The following is a 22,461-nucleotide window of genomic DNA, read 5'->3' on the forward strand; positions in this document are numbered from 1 at the left end:
TCCTAAACAAACTTATTAGTGAGCAAACACCACTGAATTAAATGAGTTTTACTTCTGGGAAAAGCTGCACTGCAGTGTGTTGTTAGTAATTTAGAACCTGACAGGGAGAACCAGGGGAGGGCGTCACAGTGCTCTACAGATACACTAGCATAAGTCACCCAAACAGGAGCATTCCGGGGGAGAGGTTGGTCATGGGGAAACTTACACCTATTCCAAGACCTATTCAGCTTGGTCACATGACCTAGCAACCCAGCAGAAGTTATTTTGGCAAAAAAGGTGCTATAAGTAAAACAAGACCACTTTAAAGGCTCTTTTTCCTCTGCAAGGCTTGAGCTGGCTCACCTGGAAGCAACCTCACTTCTGAATGGAGTTTGGAATAGGGGTAAATTATACCTGCATAATTTACCCTAGTGTAATTTACACTGACTTCCTATAGTTTGGATTGCTCTGTATGACCGCAACTATAAACACACTTACTGAGTTCAGTGGCTCTTACCAGTAAGATCTGCTTCTGAGTACAGTAGGGCCCCGCTTTACGGCGCTTCGCTTTACAGCGCTTCGCTAATGCAGGCATCTCAATTAGACTCAATTAGACTAAAGACCCACTCATATGGCGCTTGTTCCACTTTTACTGCAGTTTTTGGGGATCGCACTCCATTCTATTCAATGAGTTTTGCTTTTCAGCGGTTTTCGCTTTTCAGCGGGGGTCCAGAACGAAACCCGCCGTATGAGTGGGGCCCTACTGTAAACTGCTTAGGGTACTGATAGTCACTTAGAAACATCCCGTGCTTTGAAATGTTTAAGCAATTATTTTAAAAACAAAATATTTTTAAAATATTCAAATTTTGTAATTGTTACTTGCTGTAAACAATTGATTACTGATATGCTAGTATTATGTTTTTGTTTATTAATATTACATTATATCAAGAGTAGACCTCAAGAATCCTTTGGGGATGAATGAATCAATGTTTTAATGCTGATAGGTACCAATGCATCAGCACAAAAGTGTTGCACTTGTTAATGATGGTCAGTGAACCATATTATTAAGAGAAACTTGCAACTACTAATTCAATTAGCCCTAAATGGTATGCCTTAAGTGACAAACAACTCAGTGCTACAGATCACGTATAAATCCATCAGTGCGCACACCCTATGTAACAACACATAAGAACATAAGAAGATCCTACTGGATCAGGCCAGTGGCCCATCTATCCCACACCTTCAACATGATTTGTGTTTCCAGGATGGCTAACAGTAGTAAGTAACCAAAAAGCACAACGTAAAGCATACAAACTAATGCAGCAAAGTAAAATAGCAAACAAAAGCATTCAAAGTCAGTAAAATCAAATTGCTCTAAGTTAAATAATGTTTTCATTAGCAATTCTTAAAATCCTGGGAAAACAGAAATGTTTTTGTCTGGCACCTAAATGATAGTAATGAGGTCTCCAGATAAGGTCTACTTGGGGAGAGCTTTCCATGCATTGCAAGATGAGAGCCAGTGTGGTGTAGTGGTTAGAGTGCTGGACTAGGACCTGGGAGACTGAGATTCAAATCCCTACTCAGCCATGAAGCTCATTGAGTGACCTTGGGCCAGTCACTGTCTCTCAACCTAACTTACCTCACCAGGTTGTTATGACGATAAAATGGGGAAACGAGAACCATTTACACCACTTTGAACTTCTCGAGGAAGGAAGGAAAAGCAGGATATAAATGTAAGATAATAAGCTTATTCTTGACCATGGACAAAAATGGGAGCTTTTGCTTCTGTTTTTTTTATTAATTGCAGCTTCTTGTTTCATCCAAACACAACAAACTATGATTATTCTTAACTATCGTTTGAAATATGCAAATTTCAAAATACAGAATACTAAACTGGATTATTTCACACCATAGTTAAGATTATCCATAGTTTAAGTTCAGATGAAACACAAAACCACAGTTACTCAAAAACAGAATTGAAAGCTTCCAGTCTCCTCCTTGCAGCCATGCCAGAAAAAAGGTTTATTGTGACGTCTGAACTGGCCCAATATGTTTCAGGTGACTGATTAGTTGGATGCTAGCCGTGCTGAGACAGTGAGGAACACAGAGGAGTAGCCGTATCACATTTTGAGAGGCTCTTAGATCACAAGCTGGAAACCAAAGTTTTCTTTATACCTTTTTTCCAGGGACCTATGCTGGGACTACACTCTGGAGGCCACAAGCCAAGACTACCGAGCTACTGTCCTTCGACACTCTGCCCTTCCTGTGCCCTTGAGTCTCTACAGTATTTAATGGAGAGTACTCTATAGCAGACCAGATGCAAGAAACTATAGCAAGCATGTAAAGGAAACTCAAGTAAGATGAAAAGAAACGAAGAAGCCTGAAGTCAGAGTTTCAACTTCCCTCCTCGACCTGGTTCCTCTCACTTTGCAATCAACTTAATAGTGGCTTCGCACCAAATTCAGGTAGGCATTACTTTAAAAACAGGTTGCTGCACATGAGCAAGGTCACTAACAGATTCAAACAAGTGGCATTTAAGCTTCACCCCTAACACAGTCACCACAAGAAACCTTTAAACAAGTCTACAACCCTATGCGTATATGCAACAAATTTTTATCCATTTGTTCTTTTAAATTACTAGGTAGATTTGAGTTTTGCCTACAAAGCCGTTTAGACTTCAAGCAGATATAAATTAGAAAGTATAATCTCACTTGGTGACTTCTACCTACAGTTTAGGAAAACTGTTCAACTTCTAAGCATCTTTCTAATGACTAGCTATAGAACTTGAAGGAAAAAATCCTAATGCATAGTAATAAAAGATTCAGCTAATTTTCATTAGGCCTATACCACACGGTACAAGTTAAAGAATTAAAATGATTTCATATTTCACATTACATGTTTTTTAAAGGAACGGAATGTTCTATGACAAAAGCCTTCAACAATTTATTTTCCCTCTTTTCTTATTCTGGATCTCATATCCATTTAAAACCAATTCACTCAAAACCCAAAGCACAGTAATGCTATAATATATCAATTAATATTTTCTAAAAGTATGAAATATGAGAAAGATTTTTGATCAGGGCAAATTTTAAAAATGCTGCTGAGGTAACAATATTATTGACTGGTGGTGACTTCAAGTTATGGTAGAAAAAAAATTAAGACAAGTCTCATATGTTATATTGGGGTACAAAATAGTGCTTATAGATATCATTCCCAGATGGTGTCCTTGATACATCAGGATATATCTAATATATCTAAATTGGCTTTTTAAAAAAATTTATAGTCAGATAATTAGCACCCTATTAAAAGAACTAATCTTGAATCCATCACATAACAGAGCTGTTTAATTACAAATACAGTGACAAGACGTAGTGCTGCATACATAATCTACCTATATTTTTCTAGAGAGATTGGACATTTTAGAAATTGTTAGAATCTGATGCTGTTCATGTTTGGTGATGTAAGGGGGCATGAGCTGGACACATTTTTAAAATGAACTTTCACATTACTTAAAATCAGAGTTGACAGCCTAGAGAGGCCTGTTTAACTTCACACTTTTTGTGTGCATTCTTGTCATTTGCTGATCTTTATTATGTAACAATTTCACCATATAAAAAACTAAAATAAGATGATAGAGAGGACAATAGTGCATCAGCAATACCAAGCCTGCAATAGTGGATAGCTCCAACCTCATTTGTTTACATTCTGCAACTCTCTCATTTGGTTTAGAAAGAAAGACAGGCTCCTTCAATGCAAATATAACATACAATAAAACCATAAAAAGGGGAACTGAACTGACAGTGTTTTATTCCATTTCCCCTCCCTGTATTCATTAAAGAAAATATACATTAAAAAAGTGGAACATGATTTGTCCCATTTTTCCTCAAATGAATCACCGATCAAATGCAAAATACGCAAACATTGTAGTAAAACAGTCCTCCCAAAATATTATAAATGAAGTAAAGCTGAATAAAACCAACCACAAGCATTTAAGAAGGGGAGAATGGAATTATTCTACCCTGTCCTATTCCAGATATGAAGAGAGAGATCCAGGAAGGAGTCTAATTTGAGAATTAAATCGAGTAAAATCAAGCATAACCCAAGAAGACTATTTAAACCTTTGATATTTTCATTTACTAAAACAGTAAAGAATGGGAATTCGCCTTCATCTCTCCCCCCCAAAAAAGGGGGGTACAACAGATAATCACAAAGCCATCAGCCCAAAAGCGAGGTTGCATTTCCTCTTTGCTACCATCGTTGCCCTACAATATTTGGAGGTAGAAGTGAAAGGAAAGCTCACTCACTATTGCCCCAGGATTTCAGTAAATATTTGATACTGATTTCAAAGAAGCCGGAATCCTGCTGGCTGGCCATGTCTGCGGCACAGAACGGCTCGAGTGGCAGGTACTTTGCCGGCGAGATGTGACTGTCACCAGTTAGTGATGTAAACGGAGGGGGTCAGGAGAGGAAATGAAGTCTCTGCAGAACCTCTCCTTCCGCTCTTCAGAGGTGGTGGCAGTTGTTGTTACCGCTACTGCTGCTGCTGTTCTCCGTTTCGGCGACAGCAAACAAACCACCCTAGGAGATGCTTGTCTCCTGATCATCCTTCACAGCGAGGATTATTTCTCCCAACCGCAGAGAGCATCCTGGTGTCCACCGACCGCCTTGCCTATTTGGTCTGCTGCCCGTATGCCCAGGCTGTCCTCAGAGCAGCTGCTGCGGTTGCATAAACACCGTCTTCTTGCAGGGTGTCGGCGAGCCGGCCTGGAAAAGCGATCGGAAGGAAAACACCTCTTCCTGCAAACGCCCTGGTGCAACCCAGGGAACAGACCTTGCCGATCCACAACGGCGGGCAGCTGCAGGATCCTCCCAGATTCTGAAAGCCTTCCCTCTGTTCCAGCAGCACAAGTGGCCTTTTTAGCTGAGCTAGGGTGGCGTGTTTGGGTTTTGTTTTGTTTTTCTCTGTACCGGTTGGTCAGCTGCTTCCCTCTCTCAAGAGCAACAATAACAACGCCTAATTCGGTACAACTGCATCATGCTGCGGTAAAGCAAAGCTGCACCCATACAGCTTGCTGGATGTGCAGTGACGGAGCTTCTTTCCTCTCCCCCCCCCGGGGGGGGGCTTTTCGCAGCTGCCTTAGTTGTTTTGGTGGTTCTCTCTCAGCACCAGACAAGTCACAGTGGCGGTTGATACCATTTTGTCTTGAATCGGATTTAAAGAGACAGCAGCCAGAGAAATAACACCTTATTAAAGCAGCTTTTTGTTTATTGCTCCATTTACAGGCACAATATATGCACACATGATTAGGAACTTTTTACATACAGCACCATCAGCACATGTGGGGCTTTACAGAACTAAGCAAATACATCAGACCTTAGGGTTGGCATTGAGCACAGTGAAAATTACGTAAAACGTCATCTCAGATCCACAACCTGCTTCAGCTTGAATTACCTGAAATCCTGCTGGGGACTAGCACCCTGGCCCCTGAAGACAATTTACTTTGAAATGTAATCAGTTTACACAACCATCTGAATATGGATGAGGCTAACTGAAATTGTTGTTGAGTCCTTCCCTGCTGTGAGATGGATATATGCAAGCCATCATGCACATTATGTACAAGGATTGCACATTTGGTACTCTGCTGCTAAGCAATATTTTAGTTGAGTTGCAGTGATGTGCAAAAATGGCTGATCTTGCGCATGGTGGGCCTGCATGCAACTGGCTCATCACCCAGAGAGAAGCAATATATGTAGTAATTTCTGAAAGATTTCCAACAGATCCTGCAAGCTTCTCAGTTATGCAAACTATATTGCTTCTGATTTCAATAGAGCACCCATCCAAGCGCACATGATTAGGAATTTTATATATACAGCACCATCAGTGCATATGGTGCTTTACAGAATTAAGCAAATAAATCAGACCTGAGGGTTGACATTGAGCACAGTGAGAATTATATTAAAATAATCCTCATCTGAAGGAGATTACAATCTGCATTTCAACTGTAAATTTATTTATTTATTTATTATGCAATTTGTTAGTCGCCCATCTGGCTGGGAGACCAGCCACTCTGGGCGACGTACACGTTAAAACAGTATATAAAACAGTTAAAAATTTGAAACAACAGTAAAACTAGCCCGTTCCAAAAGCCTGCCTAAAAAACCAGGTCTTCAGGGTCCGGCGGAAGCTCATTATAGACGGGGCATGGCATAGATCAGTTGGGAGAGAATTCCACAGGGTGGGGGCCACAATTGAGAAGGCATCAGAGGCAGGGGAGAAGAAGAACAGGAGGGATGGGAAAGGAGGACAACTTTTTTGCCAGAATAATTCACTCCTCTCCTAGGTTACACTCTCCAGATGTTGTTGGACTACAACCCCCATCATCGGTCAGCAATGGATGGGCAATGGCCAGGAATAATAGGGGTTATAATCCAACAACATCTGGGGACCAAAAATTGGTAGACAATACGAAGAGGTGACTAATCTGTGACCCTCCGGATGTTGGATTTCAGCTATCATCCTCAGCCAGCATGGCCAATAGTCAGGAATAACGGGAGATGCAGTCCAACAACATCCAGTATGCCACAGGTTAGTCAACCCTGCCATATGACCTCAAATCCTATGCTGACTATGTATTGCTCTTTATGTTGTATACAACCTTGCTGTATTTTTTAAAGTGCAGCCTATGAATGTTTACATAAATAAAATAAATATATTCCCTTTTGAATCCAGCACAACTTTATCTTTGCCTTCAATTAGTGCCCCATGATATTCTGATTAGCAAGCTAGCTAAATGTGGGCTGGATGGAACAACTATTAGATGGATCCACAGTTGGCTCCAGAATCGTACTCAAAGAGTGCTTACCGGTGGTTCCTTCTCAAACTGGGCAGAAGTGAATGGGGTACCACAGGGCTCGGTCCTGGGCCCAGTACTCTTTAACATTTTTATTAATGACTTGGATGAGGAGGTACAAAGCATGCTTATCAAATTTGCAGATGATACAAAGTTGGGGGGCATAGCTAATACCGTGGAAGACAGAAACAAAATTCAAAAGGACCTTGATAGGCTGGAGCATTGGGCTGAAAACAACGGAATGAAATTCATCAGGGATAAATGCAAAGTTCTACACTTAGGAAAAAGAAACCAAATGCACAGTTATAAGATGGAAAATATTTGGCTCAGCAGTACGACATGTGAGAAGGATCTTGGAATTGTCATTGATCACAAGCTGAATATGAGCCAACAGTGTGATGTGGCTACAAAAAAGGCAAATGCTATATTAGGCTGCAGTAACAGAAGTATAGTTTCCAAATCGCATGAAGTACTAGTTCCCCTCTATTCAGCACTGGTTAGGCCTCATCTTGAATACTGCATCCAGTTCTGGTCTCCGCATTTCAAGAAGGATGCAGACAAACTGGAACGGGTTCAGAGGAGGGCAACAAAGATGATCAGGGGACTGGAAACAAAGCCCTATGAGGAGAGACTGAAAGAACTGGCCCTGTTTAGCCTGGAGAAGAGAAGACTGAGGGGAGATCTGATAGCACTCTTCAAGTACATGAAAGGTTGTCACACAGAGGAGGGCTGGGATCTCTTCTCGATCGTCCCAGAGTGCAGGACACGGAATAATGGGCTCAAGTTGCAGGAAGCCAGATTTCGACTGGACATCAGAAAAAACTTCCTAACTGTTAGAGCCATATGACAATGGAATCAATTACCTAGAGAGGTAGTGGGCTCTCGGACACTGGAGGCATTCAAGAGGCAGCTGGACAGCCATCTGTCGGGAATGCTTTGATTTGGATTCCTGCATTGAGCAGGGGGTTGGACTTGATGGCCTTGTAGGCCCCTTCCAACTCTACTATTCTATGATTCTATCATCTCTACAACCTTCTCCCATTCTTCCCAGTATACCAGCCTATTATTTGCACTTCAGTCCTACCAAACCTGACACCTGATTCCTTAAAGAAGTTCAGCCATTCTTCCTTGCTGCCTTTTATGCTGCAATGCCTGTTGAGAACATATATGACAATATGACAACACTTATTTCTTTTCCTTCAACTCCCCCCTCAAAAAATTAAAATAATTTTTCCCATGAAACTTTTGACTTAGGCCCTTCATATACACCTGAAACAAAGTGCACCTGCATTTGCTCACATTGATTCCTTATCAGCTGTTTCTCTCTTATATTATTAACTGTAAGCTCCTTGGGGCTTCTGTATTTGTGCAACTCTGAAAGGGGCCATGTACACTGATAGCATAATTACAGCAACAACATTAACCAGCCACATTTTATTTTACAAAGTGACATAGCAACATTTCATCAGTGGGAGGTAGGGTTGGAAAGATCCATTAAGTTCAGTTCTCAGTTTCTTGTGTTCCCAATCTTAAATTCATTTCTGCAAAAATTTGCTATTTTTTTAAAATCCTCATGAAAATTCTCCAGCATTTTAGTGTGAATCTACATCTCTGGAACACCCTGTTTTGGGGGCTTCCACCAGCCCTCTGTCCACTGGGTTGGCCGACCATGGACGACCCCGGGTGGCGCTGGCAGGCTCCTGGCAGCATCAGGCTCAGCTGCAGCAGAGGACTGCTGCCAGCGAAGGCTGGCTGAGCCCAGCACAGCCAGGAGCCTGCCGGCCCTGCCAGGGGGAATCCACAGCAGCCAACTCACCCCAGCCCAGCAGAAAGGTGAGTTGGATTGTGTCCTAAGTCTGGAAATGGATCCATTTTGTAGGTTTCCAAGACAGAGATGTAAAGGAGGAAGGATGACATATATTTCTTTAAATATTAATGTGCTGCTTCTGTGCAACATTGATAGTTGGCTGTTAAGTTTATGAAATTTTATTTATTCATCATCATCATCATCATTTATTAAATTGCAGGGTCATAGGCCAACACAAACTTATACAACAAACTTACTAGATTAAAATTTATAATTGAGCAAACTCTATAAAAAAATTTAAAACATCATAGGACTGCTAATATTTATGCAAGTTATAGAACTTCTGATTTTAAAATTCCAAAAGGGATTTAAAGTTGAATTTTAAAAAAATACATACAAAAAGAGGAATTTGAAGCATCATGCTTATGTAACTACTGTTGTTGAGATTCTGAAATAAACTTAGCTCGTAGTTTCGAAGCTGCTAATACAAACAGAGATACCTTATGTGTCACATCCTGATTTGAATCGGACAATAAAAAAATTACTTTCCCCGCTTCTGAAAGAGATTGAGAATCATCTAAAAGCTTCTTAAGGCACTTAGTTCTGGGGTCCTGATAAATTGTGCAATAGAGCGATATGTGTGGGATATCCTCCTCCTTATTATATCCGCAAGGACATCTTCTCTGATCTTTTGGTATACCGAGAATTTGTCCCTCTCTATCTGCATTAGGGAGGGAGAAAAAGCGTAGTGCAGTAAACGCATGTCTGAGACTTTTGGGAAAAGGGTACGTAAGGTATGAGGAAAGATAATGACCGGGCTTAAACTTCCCATACCATGGAGCCACTCTAGAGTTAGTTAGTGTTAAATGATCTAAATACTCAGTATGACGGAAAACAATCTCGCGTAATTTTTGGTTAGGTGGTGTTGATATAAATACCTGAGGAGTTATATGATAACTAGATAATAATTCATCTAGTTTAGAGCCCCAAAGATTGAAGGAAAAAGGGTGGTTTAGGCACAAATTTAGTAATTCCTTGCCCGGCGACGTTCCAGCTAGTCTCATGAATTTCATAAGAGCGAGATGGATATGTGCTCCCAAGGGGGGAAGACCGGTCTCAGCGCATAAAATAGCTGCTGATGTTCCTGGAGGGAGGAATAAAAGACGCCTGAGAAAATTAGTCTGAATAGACTCTAAGGACTGAACAATTTCTTTGTCCCAACCCCATAATAATGCACCATATTGAACCTGAGAGATTACTTTTGATTGGAAGATTTTTAGAGCCGGGAGAATTAAGTTACCTCCAACAGAACGATAGAACTTCAAGATTGCTCCTGCTGTTTTGGCGGCTATTAGTTTTATATGTTGCAGGTGTCTTTTCCAAGAAAGAGTATCCGAGAAATATATTCCCAGATATTTATACGTCCAACATTGTTCCAACTGATGGTCTGCCATTGACCAACGGTGTCCTACAAATCTCTTGCCAAAAACTAGAACTTTCATTTTTTTATAATTAATTTCTAGCCTTTCCTTTGTACAGAGGGCCTGTAAATTTCTCATTAATTTCCTTAAGCCGATTGGAACTAATGACAGGAGGACCATATCGTCCGCGTAAAACAACACGGACACCTTCCTGTGGCCAATCGATGGTGGAAAGTATTGTGGACCAGAAAGATCAGATATGATGTTATTGATAAATAAGTTGAAAAGGAGGGGGACTAAAAGACAGCCTTGTTTGACACCCCTCCCTATTGTTATCGGACTCATCATAGCACCGGTTTGGCTTACTCTAACCAAAGCATTAGTATTGGTATATAAGGCCCTCATGAGGTAGAGTAAGCGACGATCTATATTCAGGTTATAAAGTTTTAACCATAGGGCATTTCTATCGACAGAGTCAAAGGCTGCAGCTAAGTCAACGAATGCAGCATATAGATGACGTATAGGTCCTATTATGCTCTTCTTTGCAAGGAATTGCAGGGTTAGACAATGGTCAATCGGTGAAGAACCTTTTCTAAAGCCCACCTGTTCGGGATGAATAAATTGATTAATCTCCACCCATTCTTCCAACTTTTGTAGCAAAAATTTGCTATAAAGTTTGGAAGCCACATTTAGTAGGCTGATCGGGCGGTAGTTGGAGGGTTTAAGAGGATCATTATTTTTATAAATTGGTACAATAATATTGCGCCTCCATCCATCAGGGATAATGCCAGAGTCATTAATCCTGGAGAAAAGGCTTGCCAAAAAAGGGGCCCACCAGTCAGGGAATTGCTTGAATAATTCGAGGGGGAGAAAGTCTTCTCCTGGGGATTTGCCATACTTCAGAGAGTCAATGAGAGTACTAATTTCTTCTGGCATGACTGGGGGCCACGGAGGCGCTTTTGAAATATCGATATCCAGCAGATGATCATGAGAAACTGCCGTTGGACTATAAAGCCTTTGGAAATGGGCATGCCAGACTGAAGTTGGAATTCGTCTTACGATTTGGGGGTTTAGCGTGCCCATCCCAGATTTGACTAAATTCCAGAACAGGCGCTCTTGTCTGTCAGAGGTCGCGCGGGCTAGCCGCTGCCAGCGGGCTTCAGCAAAATCAGCTTTCTTTTGGATTAAGAGGGCTCTATAAGAGGACTTCATTGATTTAAAAAGGGCTTGGGACTGATCACTTGGGTATATGAGAGTCAATCTTAGCCTTCAGTTTTCTTTTTGTTAGTCTACACTCACGGTCACACCAAGAATATGGACCATTAATCCTAGTGATGCCGTTGCTCTTTTGAGCCATTTTTATTGATTTATTAAATTTATATCCCGCCCTTCCTCCCAGAAGGAGCCCAGAACACAAACAAAACACTAAATAGACTAAAACATCCTAAAAACAGACTTTAAAATATGTTAAAACAAAACATCTTTAAAAAAATATTTTTAAAAATCTTAAAAAGCAATTCCAACACAGATGCAGACTGGCCTGGGATAAGGTCTCTACTTAAAAGGTTTATTGGAAGAGGAAGGACTTCAGTAGGTGATGAAAAGGTAACACAGACAGTGCCTGTCTGATATTTAAGGGGAGGGAATTCCAAAGGGTTGGTGCCATAACACTAAACGTCCGCTTCCTATGTTGTGTCGAAAAGGCCTCCTGATAAGATGGTATCTGCAAGAGGCCCTCACCTGCAGAACACAGTGATCGACTGGGTGTATAAGGAGTAAGACGATCTTTCAGTTGGAGTGTAGAGCCTATACTGGATTTTTTTTCTTTAAAAATCTTAAATTATGCTATTTACCACTGTCCTGCCCAAAGTGCCATGAAGCTCACTGGGTGACCATGGGCCAGTCACTGCCTCTCAGCCTCATGAAAACTTTATTCATAGGGTCGCCATAAGTCGGAATCGACTTGAAGGCAGTACATTTACATTTTGCCGAAAACTATTTTTCCACAAGAAAACTACCAATCCTGAAAGGAACTATTAAAATGAATGAAAATTGATTAAAACTAATGCTATGCTGTAATGCTTCTGAATAATCATGCATTGGATTAATTATTACACACACATTCATTACACACTCATTACACACACACACACCTAATTCTAAGCATATTTACTTCAATGCAGTTTAAAGTGCAATCAAGTTGTAATTTTGGCTGTCTCATTTGTGAGTGGGTCTATCATTGTGGTATTGCTAAAGTGATGCTGAATAAGATTCAGGAATTTTGTCAACACAACCTTATTCTTCCTTTAATGCTGGGGTGAATGCTTCCAAATAGCCAATTCACCTGCAGGGATGGAGACTAGTGCTCTGGAAGATGTTGTGTACCAGTGGAAGAAACAGCAATTAGAGGGAACTGAGGGTTTTAGTTGTATTTAGATGAAACTTTAAGTTTAGTTGTATGTAGATTAAACAGTAAGTGCAGTTTTCATAGGGAGGCGGGAATCTGACTCTGGTTGAATGAATGCCTGTTTGCTTCCTCACACTCTGCTTGTATATTGTAAATAAATCCAAATGCAACCAAGACACCACAAGCATCCAGTGCTCTTTCATCCAAAGGAAACTGGTAACACTGTTCCTGGAATGTCTCACCACTCAAAGAAGAAGTAATGCTTTTCTCAGCATGAGAGGGGCAGGGTGTAGAGGCTCCCATCATCCCAGGTGTACTAGGCCACGGCCCATGTAACGTCAGGACCTCCAGGCCTCCTAGCAGAGCTTGCACTTTTGTAGTCTGTGCACATGCTTGCTACATCTGCCAGGAGTAAGCACCTCATTTGGTGGAGCTGTGCTGCTTGCTGTCCAAGAAGAAAAGCAGGGACTGGGAATCTGATGAACTTGATGGGGGAAAGGAAACAAGACTATGGTGGCCTGGCTTAGGTCTACCATTTCCTCTTTCCTTGTCAGCCACTCAGTGCTGGCAGTTCTCACCATCATGGCAAGCAAGCAGAGGACATGGGGAGGATGGAGGAACAGACTCAATCAACCTGTTCCTATGTTTCTTTCCTTTTCACTCACTATATGTGAACATTTTAATTCAGGGTGGCTAACGTGGTCCTCCAGACATTGTTGGACTCCATCTCCTATCAGCCCTAGTCTACATGGCCAATGGTCAGTGATGATTAGAAGCACAGTCCAGCAATATCCAGAGGACCACAGGTTAGTCAATCCTGCTTTAATGCCTCCTGCTACACACACATCGCTGGACTGCAGTCTTAAACAAAAGTGCTTCGGAATATAGCCTTACTGCCAAAATAGATTTCCTTAAACCAGTTATTGTTATCACCACCACCATTAATTATTTATAAAATAGCCCCAAAGTACACCAGATAACTGAAAATATACTCTGTGAATACTGCCAAGTAAGCATTCAAATACTATGAAATCAGTCAGACTGAGGGCCAAACTATACATTACATACAAATACATGCATATAATCCTAACAGCTACTTCTACAAAAAAGCATCTCTGGGTGGGAGCAATTTTCAGAAGACAATCAGTTATATGTGTGCTTAACCCTTTCTCCACCTGACACTTTCCCATTGCAATTCCCCAGCTACATTTCCCACTGAGAAAGAGGGGTTGCAGCAGCCCCAGGGCTTTAATTTCATTGCCTTCATCTGGGCCCCAATAATGAATGTTAAAGTAGAGGCACTTCCAACTCCAGCAGACTTTAGGCTAATCAAGACTTACTGAAGCAGCAATAGCAATTATGTCCTAGTAGCACTCTTTATGCACAGAGTGGTTGATGACTAACCAAAAGCAGTTGTTAATTGTGGCAAAACCTACAAAGACAGACTTCTAAAGCATTTATAGTGCCTCATAAAAGAAACATAGGGATCAGCCATGCCAACTATATTTTTATGTTTGAGAATTATTTATAGCAAAGGGTGCTTTTTGCAATTATCATACCCCAAGGAATTATTTCAGGGAAATTTTTTGAACAGCACAAACTTGACAAAGCTGCAAGTACAGTTCATATCCAAGAACAATCTTGCAAATGAGTAAGAGAGTAATGAGAGATTTTAATCACAGGGTCTGCCAGGAAGTACTACACATCGAATGCAAAAATGCCACAGAGAAAACCTCAGAATTTAATTGTAGATTAGAAATAAAACAAATCTACGAGTTCAAAGGGTTGTTCCCTTACTCAGGGAAAGTCCCTATGCATAGGAAATCGGGGAGAAATTTGCTTCAATCCACATTTAAAGCCGGATCTATCAAATTCCACACTTTTTGAAACATTTTGAGAACTGAAACACAGCCATCCTTTGACATTCACACTTATACTAATTTTGCAGTGCTATTCTCCAACCAAAGTTTACAAAAAATGCATACATTAGGGGAAAGTATGCATAAAAATGAACTTATTAGTAAAAATAACATACAAAATGCATCATATTAGGAGAAATTGCTTGCAAAAATATGTACATTATCCAAAACTGCATACAAAAATGTTTTTATTAGGATAAATTTGCACTAAAATGCTGAAGAATTTTCATGAGATTTTAAAAGAAAATCTCAAACTGCAGCAGAAATGTGCACTGGTTTGATCTGGAAACTGAAGCAGTCATGTCCTTTTTCATTGCTAACATTACTCCTTAATTCTCACTCATGGCATGTATTTTAATTTTCTGTTAGTATATTGGTGTAACAACCTGCCTAATGACAACCGACTATAACCCAAGCTACAACTGAGAAATGTCTTGCAATCTTGTTCAATATCTTGCACGACAACTTGTTATAACCCAGGTTACAGCATTTTACTTCTAAATTCAGTTTTATTTTGACTACGGAACCAATTGAAAAAAACAATGTATATATCTTAGTTTTAACTTTAAAATTTCAGGGCATGGTAACTCCCAGGCTTCAGCTAGCCAGCCCATGTGAAATTACTGTGCTTGATTTCAGAATCAGAATAGGACACATGTATAATATATTCCATGTTCTATTTCTATTAGCGTGCTGTGTCCAGTGCCAGACTAAAGGTGAATCTTGACAAGATGGGGATGCTCTTGGTAGATGGTTCATCCGACCTGGGAGGTATTTCTCAACCTGTTCAGATGGGATTGCACACTTAAATCAAGTCTACAGCTTGGGGTACATTTAGATCTAAATCTCCTCCTTGGATGTCCAATGATGTCTGTAACATGAAATGCCTTTCACCAGCTGCAGCCTGGCCATGTTCTGATAACATACATATTGGATTGCTGAGATGTGCTCTATGTGGTGTTGTCTTTGAATATTACTGAGAAACTTCAGTTTGTCCAAACAGCTGCTAATTTGCTGACTGGGATGGGACAAATGGAACATATTCTGCCGATTCTTAAACAACTGAACTGGCTTGCCAGTCCATTTCCAAGCCTGTTCAAAGTGCTGATGTTAACCTTTCAAGCCTTGTATGGCTGGGGATCCAGGTACCTAAAAGACTGCTTGCTCCCATGAACCTTCCCAAAAGTTAAGGCGATCTTCTGAAGCCTTTCTCTGAGTGTTCCCACCTTCTGAAGGGAGGCAGATAGAGACTAGGCAAAAGATCCTCTCAGCTTTGGACTGCTCTCCCCAGGGATGTTACCAGATGACAACTCTTATATCTTTCCAGTATTGGGAAAGACTTTTTTTTAATTTACCCAGGCCATCAAGACCAATTTTAATGCTTTTGTTTTTCCTTCCATCTTGCTGCTTTTAACAATTTGTATCATTTTTATACTTTTTATTATTTTAGTTGATTTCAAAGTGCTCTGGGAATTGTAATACAGAGGGGTAGTAAATTTTACAAACAAACAAATAATATACTAAAAATTAAAATGCACAGAAAATGTCTTACTTAAAATCAGTTTTGATATGTTTTTAAATACAGACTATTACTGTACTACTTATTGTTAAAGTATTTCCCCCCCCCCAAATATATATTTTGGATGTTGAAGTTTCATTCCAGAACAGTTTAGCAAACACATGGGCATATAAAAACCGTCCTGCTGGATCAGAGCAGTAGCCCACACTAGCGTAATTACAAATTCAGAAGTGCAGAGTCCCTTCATGATAGCCACGCCACGCTTCCTCACAGCCACACCCCCTTAGTCGCTTGCTTGTGCCATCATTATCTCCACACGCCTCAGTCCTTCCGCATGTGCCTTCTCCCACAACAACAGACATCCCTAGGAGCCAATCAACATGAAAGTGGAGTGTGTTAGCTACTGAGAAGAGTCTTCTCAGTGGTTGACTCACCTCCTTTCACTCTGATTGGCTCCAATCAGCAGCAGAGGACAAGGAAGCAGGTTAGAAGATTTTTCTCAGTGGCTAACACACTCCGTTTCATTCTGATTGGCTTGTAGGACACTGGAGACATATGGACCCGGCGGGACCCTGCTCCTAAAAAAGTAAGGGGTCTTACTTTAAAAGACCCCTGAGAACCAGGACTGCACCCCTGGTGGCCCAATAAGTCAACCATTCTCTTCTTACAGTGGCCAGCTAGATGCCTCTGGGAGGCTGAGAAGCAGAACCTGAGTGCAACAGCACTTGCCCAACTGATGATTCCGAGCAACTGCTATTCAAAGGCATACTACCTCCAACAGTGGAGGTAGAACATTTTGTGTGGGTTTTATTTGTCATGTAGTCTCTAGTAAGCTATTTAACATTTGAAAATAACTTTTTAACTCCAACTTTGCCCAGCGAGTTGAAATCACTTCAGCTGTATCTCCATTTATTTTTAGTACTGTAATGATTTCTAGTGTCCTCTCATCAAAGTATTTATAAACAGTAGAGATGTAAACTTTCTGGAACTGTTGAAGCCATGGGGGGAGATGGGTTTTTTCTGGTTTTTTTCAGAAAAAATGGAAATTTTTGGAAAAATGGAAAAAATGTGATATTAGCATTTTTTACAGATTGAAAGTCATTTTATTACTTCAGGAACATCAAATGTAATTATGTACAAATTGGTCTGGCATAAAATTATCACATTTGGTATATTAAAAGTACATTTTATTCAAACAATTATTACAAACTGAATTTACTTTTTTTTTGTAACAAATGGATCTACAAGATCCTGAACTGTAAGGAACACCTGAACTGTAAAGAACCTTTTTTGTTTTGCCAGTTTATGAGGAGCAGGCAAAAAACAATTTAAAAAACCAGAAGAAACCATTAATAACAAAGAAAATTATTTATGTCTCCGCTAGTCCTCCACAGTGTCAAGCAGACATAAAGCATCCATTCCCATAAAAAGAACTGAGAAAAAAGGGGGGGGACCAATATTCAATGAAACATTTTATTCATCATGCTGAAATAAACATTCCGTAATTCACTTTTTCTTCATCTTTTTCATTTTTTCCAATTTTTCAAAAAAAAAGCAAAAAATGCTTTGGAAAAAAACAGAAAAAAATGAGTTTTTATCTGAATTTTTGTTTTTTCCCAGGCCTTCACATCTCTAATTTCAAGCCTTACTTTGTCCCTCCTAGAAAAACTGCTGTGGACACCCATACCTAAAATCCCAACACTAACAGGGCAAGCTAAACTAAGCATGAATCACATGTCCTGAATACTCAAGAGTTCAAGGATTGCCACTTGAAATGCAAATAAGCAGCATCACCTGGATTAAGAGGCAGAATGGAGTAGTTAGTTACATAGGAATGGATAAATTCTGCTCATACACACAATGAAAACAAATTCAACCACTTTTACAATCCAGAACCCTATTTATTTATTTATTATTTGATTTATATCTCGCCCTTCCTCCCAGTAGGAGCCCAGGGCAGTAATTATGGATACTTGCTGCTACAGCTATATAGAAATACCATGTAAAAATCTATGCACTTATAATAACTGTTTCTTTTATGTTTAAATTCAGGCATTGCAGGGTTGTGTGTGTGTTTGCACCATTTCATTTGTAAGAAACATGCCACTGTGCTGCCACCAAGTGGCATTAAAAACCAAAGTCAATGCAGTAGAATAATGATGAGTGATTTACAGTAGTCTACATCTAGGGTGCAAACTGTCGCAAACAACATCATAGAACATAAGAAGAGGCTGCTGGATCAGACCAATGTCCCATCTAATCCAGCATGTTTGTCTCACAGTAGCCAATCAGATGCCTAAGGGTAGCCCCAAAGCAGGACCTTTGGGCAACAGCAGTTTCCCCTCCTGCAGTTTCCAGCAACTGGTATTCAGAAGGATACTATTTCTGACAGCAGAAGTAGAACAGAGCCATCAGCATTGGTAGGGTCAATGCACAGAGGAAGGCTCTTAAGTTGCTGCTTTTATTTCACTTTCTCCTTCTGCATGCCAGTGATGTAGTCCTAAAAACAGTAAGAAAAGCAACAACTATCCAGCTAAGGAGGCATTTCTGTTTGTTGTCCATTAACAGCTGACTCAAAAGATGTCCATTTACAAAAAGAAAAACACATACCAGAGTTTGGCTCACACACCTTTAATTTTGTATCTTCAGAGGTGTCCTGCCTTAACTCGAGGAACTCAGACTCAGACACAGCTGTAGTTTTTTCTTTTATTGAAGTAATAGAAAGTTTCAGTTCAGAGAGCTTCATGAATCTACCTATGGCTTACTCAGAACTCAGCATCCTTCTCTAACTAGGCACAACTTGGCTACATTAAGATGTTAACTCAGCAACTAACCCTCCACCCTCGCCCAGCTTAAGTAGGGCTGGGTGGGCCCCCTACTTGCATGTACCCCAAGTCATGGTTGGAGGCGTGCGCATAAGCGCTGTCTCCTCCTGAGCTGGGTTTGTTGAATCTCCTACCTCATCTGCCCCCTGGACTGGGTGAAGGTGGGGCTGTGATGGTGGCGGAGGCAAGGGGAGAGGTGCCGTGTCAGGCAGAGGAATGGGTGGCCAGTCCGGGGTCTGTCCTGGGGGATGTCTGGGATGGCTGGTGGTGACCCATCAGCATCCCAGGGGGGGCTGCTTCAACATCTCCCCCATCTAATATAATATATATATTACTAGGAGCTGTGCCCCTGCTTGCTTTGCTTGCTAACCCCCCATTTGCTCTGCTCGTCAACTCTGTTCACCACCCCACCCCCCGCCACCCATGCAGGCACCCCCACTCCCCTCCTCACCCTGCTTGCCTTGCCTTTTATGCCACCGCCACCACAGACAAACTCTGTGGGCACCTCTGCCAACCTCCCACCCTCCTGCACACCAACCCAAGCTGTAGCCTCCGCTGCGTAGCCCACTTGCTCGCCAACACTTGATTTTTATTACTATTTTTAATGAATATTTTCTATTGACTTATGTGAACTGCTTTGAGGTGTTTGTCAATTAAATCTGCTGTTCTAAACTGGAAATGTAAAGCTTAAGCTGAAACAGTCACACTCTCAGTACAATTTATTACCTCAAACATTTATATCTGATTTCCTCGCTTCAGATCAAACAAGAGGCTCTGCTTCTATTTTCTAGATCTCTAGGTTTGTCAGGCAGGGCAGGGCCCAAAGCTCTTTCTCATTTTGCAGTTAACAAACATGACCGGGCATGGTGCACAAATTCACATATTGTGAGGATGGAGGCATATTTCTAAATCTATTTCACTGCAACGCATGTACTAAGAGCTCCTTATTAATGAATTTCAAATGCCATGAACTCAAAATTCTCCACATATTTGAAGTCCACCCTAATAGTGGTGGCTGGTGCCCACTGGGACTTGAAAGGTGAAAGGCAGGGAGGCCAAACAGTACGTGGAACCTTGGGCCAATGACAGGCAGAACCACTAGTTCTAGCTTTGCCCGCATCCTCTTCCCTGCTGAGTTCTACAAGGGTAACACATGTAGGGTAACAAGAACAAGGTGGAGGAAGCTGACAGACAATGGCATCCCCTGGACTGGTTGTAAGTAGGAAGGCAGGGGCTGGCTGAGGGAAGACGGAGGTTGGTGGGACAGTGCCTCATTTGCCGTAATGGACCAGCCTCCACTGCACTCCAATGTTTTACAAACCTTTTAGCTGGCTACAAAAGCCAACCGGCATTGCAGTAGACCAGTAATTTATTAGGACTGCAGTGTTTAAAATCAATTGGATTAGTGAGGAACCTTTTTATTTTAGAAAAATGGAAAAGTTAAAATGTCTCTTGAAAAATTAAAGTGCAATTCCGAGTGGACAGATTTTGCAGTCCCTTAGGAAGAACAGGCCCATAGCTTCTGGGTACTCCTCAATCCAACACTGGACTCAATGCCTATATCCAGCTATGGCTGGTCGCTAGCTACAGCCTTTTGGACAGAGATGACCTTGCCACTGTACTCCATGCTCTGGCAACTTCCAGCATATATTGCTGCAATGCACTGTATACAGGGCTGCTCTTGAAGACAACTTATAAACTTCAACTTGTAAACTGCAAAGTGCAGCAGCCAGATTACTCACTGGTTCCATTTAGAACTCACATACCCCCTCCCCATTTTAAAACAGTTGCACTGGTTGCCAGTTCATTTCCAGACCCAATTTATTACATTACTGTTTGAAGCCCTAAAAGACTTACGCCCCAAATATTTGAAAGATTGCCTGCACTCCTGCAGACTCTCATGGGTGTCAAGATTGGCAGAGTTAGTTCCACTGCTCATGGAAGTTCAGGAGTGGGCTTTCCCCATGGCAGTCCCTAAACTGTAGAATCCTTTTCCTGGAGACTAACATTTGGCACCTCAGCTTTCGTTATAGGCTGAACATGCATCTGTTTACCCTGACCTTTGAAACCTGAGGTATATGTTTTTGAGACCTACCCTAGTCTTCTAATTGTAAATTGTTTGAACTGATTTTAATACTGTAATTTTTTTTTACATCGTTGTAACCCACCCTGGGCCCTTATAGTGAAGGGCAGGTAAGAACTCTAAAAATAAACAAACAAGACTAAACATATAAAGCTTATGTTACCAAGATATATCTTATCCTCCACCACCTTCCCCCCCCAAACACTAACCTGACAATGCAGACTGATCACTTTTATGTAATACTACTATTACTTAACATTATATAAGAACATAATTAAGCATTTGTTAAACCGGAAGTAAGATTGTTAACAGCAAAGCCTACTGACATTACACAACATTACCTGTCCTGGCCTGCAATTTTATTTATAATTTTAAAATTATATTGAAGCAAAGAAGTAATATTTTAAACAAACACGTTTCTTCCACCTCCTTTTTGAGTGTACAGCAGCATATACAGCAGTGTGTGAACAATTGTTTTATCAATGTGCTGCTTATCCATTTTGTCTAGAGCCTGTACCTCAGTGAAATTGATAGACTTTGAGTGTCTTTAAAACAGTTTTAATACCCAGACTTCAACTGAACAGAATTAATGCCTTTCCTCAATTGTGTTTTTAGGTTTTCACGTTACTTTCTCAAAAAATGAACCTTTGAATTGCTAGGTGGAATGACCATCTGATCTCAGGGTTAGGAAGGTTAGCCACATGGTACTAATCTGTGTCAGGAATGGATGCTGGACTAGAAATACCCTAAATGTAATACTGAAGGGTTCTTGCCTGATAAATAAAATGACCTTCAAGGAGCTCAGAAAGTCCCTGTTTTAATTTCTAGCCTCAGATATGAGATTTTCACTCTCCTAAATTTAGGATATCAGAACTATAATATGGAACTGTACTATTTCAGGATGTGTGTAGAAAGAAAGCACATCTGAATGGTCTCCCGTGTCAATAACTTTCTGCCCATAGAAAGCTGCTGTGTGAGGAGTAAGGATTCTAATCTAGCATTCTCCCTGAAGTCCTAGCCTTCTGTGTGCCAAGAGTTATTACATCAGAGGGAACACTCAAATATGTAATCCCTCACTTGTTTTCTGAAGTGGTGTAATCCCATGAGGATTATAATCAAGACTTTCCTAGCCATATAGATTGTATTTTAGAGCCATCATTCTCTCTGGGGCTTGGAATCACAGTGCAGCACCAGTGGTGGCTGCCTATGCAAGCTCCCTTTGTATATTTTAGGCAGAGCTTGGAAAAGTTAATTTTTTGAACTACAACCCCCATCAGCCCCAGCCAGCGCATGCTGGATGAGGCTGATGGGAGTTGTAGTTCAAAAAAGTAACTTTTCCAAGCTCTGATTTTAGGAATGTGGGAAAGGGGACTTGCCAGGGATGGTGAAGCATCAAAATAAAGAACAGGATGGTGGCAGGGATGATACTGAGGCAAGTGGGTGACCATCTCCTGGGTTTTAATTAACAAAGATGGTATAAATCGTAATTGGAGGAGTTGAAACCTTAAGCTCTTTCTAGTCTCTCTAGTTTTAGAAATGCATTTCTTACCATAGCTTCCTTCTGATATTTAGAGTGCACCAACAATATAACTTTCCAAACTCTTTATTCATTGCTTATATATGAAAGTGAGCATGCCGGAAATATCCACT

At 40.8% G+C, this 22,461-nt stretch overlaps 1 protein-coding gene across 7 annotated transcripts in view; it reads right to left on the minus strand.

Annotated features, from left to right (window-relative positions):
• The window catches only part of FRY (FRY microtubule binding protein), a 367,201-nt gene that overhangs the window by 280,072 nt on the left and 64,668 nt on the right, over window positions 1-22,461 (minus strand). For 2 of the 7 annotated variants that reach the window (XM_061628446.1, XM_061628444.1), the window contains exon 1: window positions 4,284-5,180. The exons of 4 other annotated variants lie outside the window; for them this stretch is intronic. In XM_061628446.1, the coding sequence (XP_061484430.1) occupies window positions 4,284-4,353 (70 nt within the window). In that variant the 5' untranslated portion in view covers window positions 4,354-5,180. Of the gene's footprint in view, window positions 1-4,283; window positions 5,181-22,461 lie in introns of those variants that run through there. One more of the 7 variants, XM_061628445.1, reaches the window with a different exon arrangement.

Source organism: Rhineura floridana, chromosome 5 (assembly GCF_030035675.1).
Source record: "Rhineura floridana isolate rRhiFlo1 chromosome 5, rRhiFlo1.hap2, whole genome shotgun sequence".
Lineage (NCBI taxonomy): Eukaryota > Metazoa > Chordata > Lepidosauria > Squamata > Rhineuridae > Rhineura > Rhineura floridana.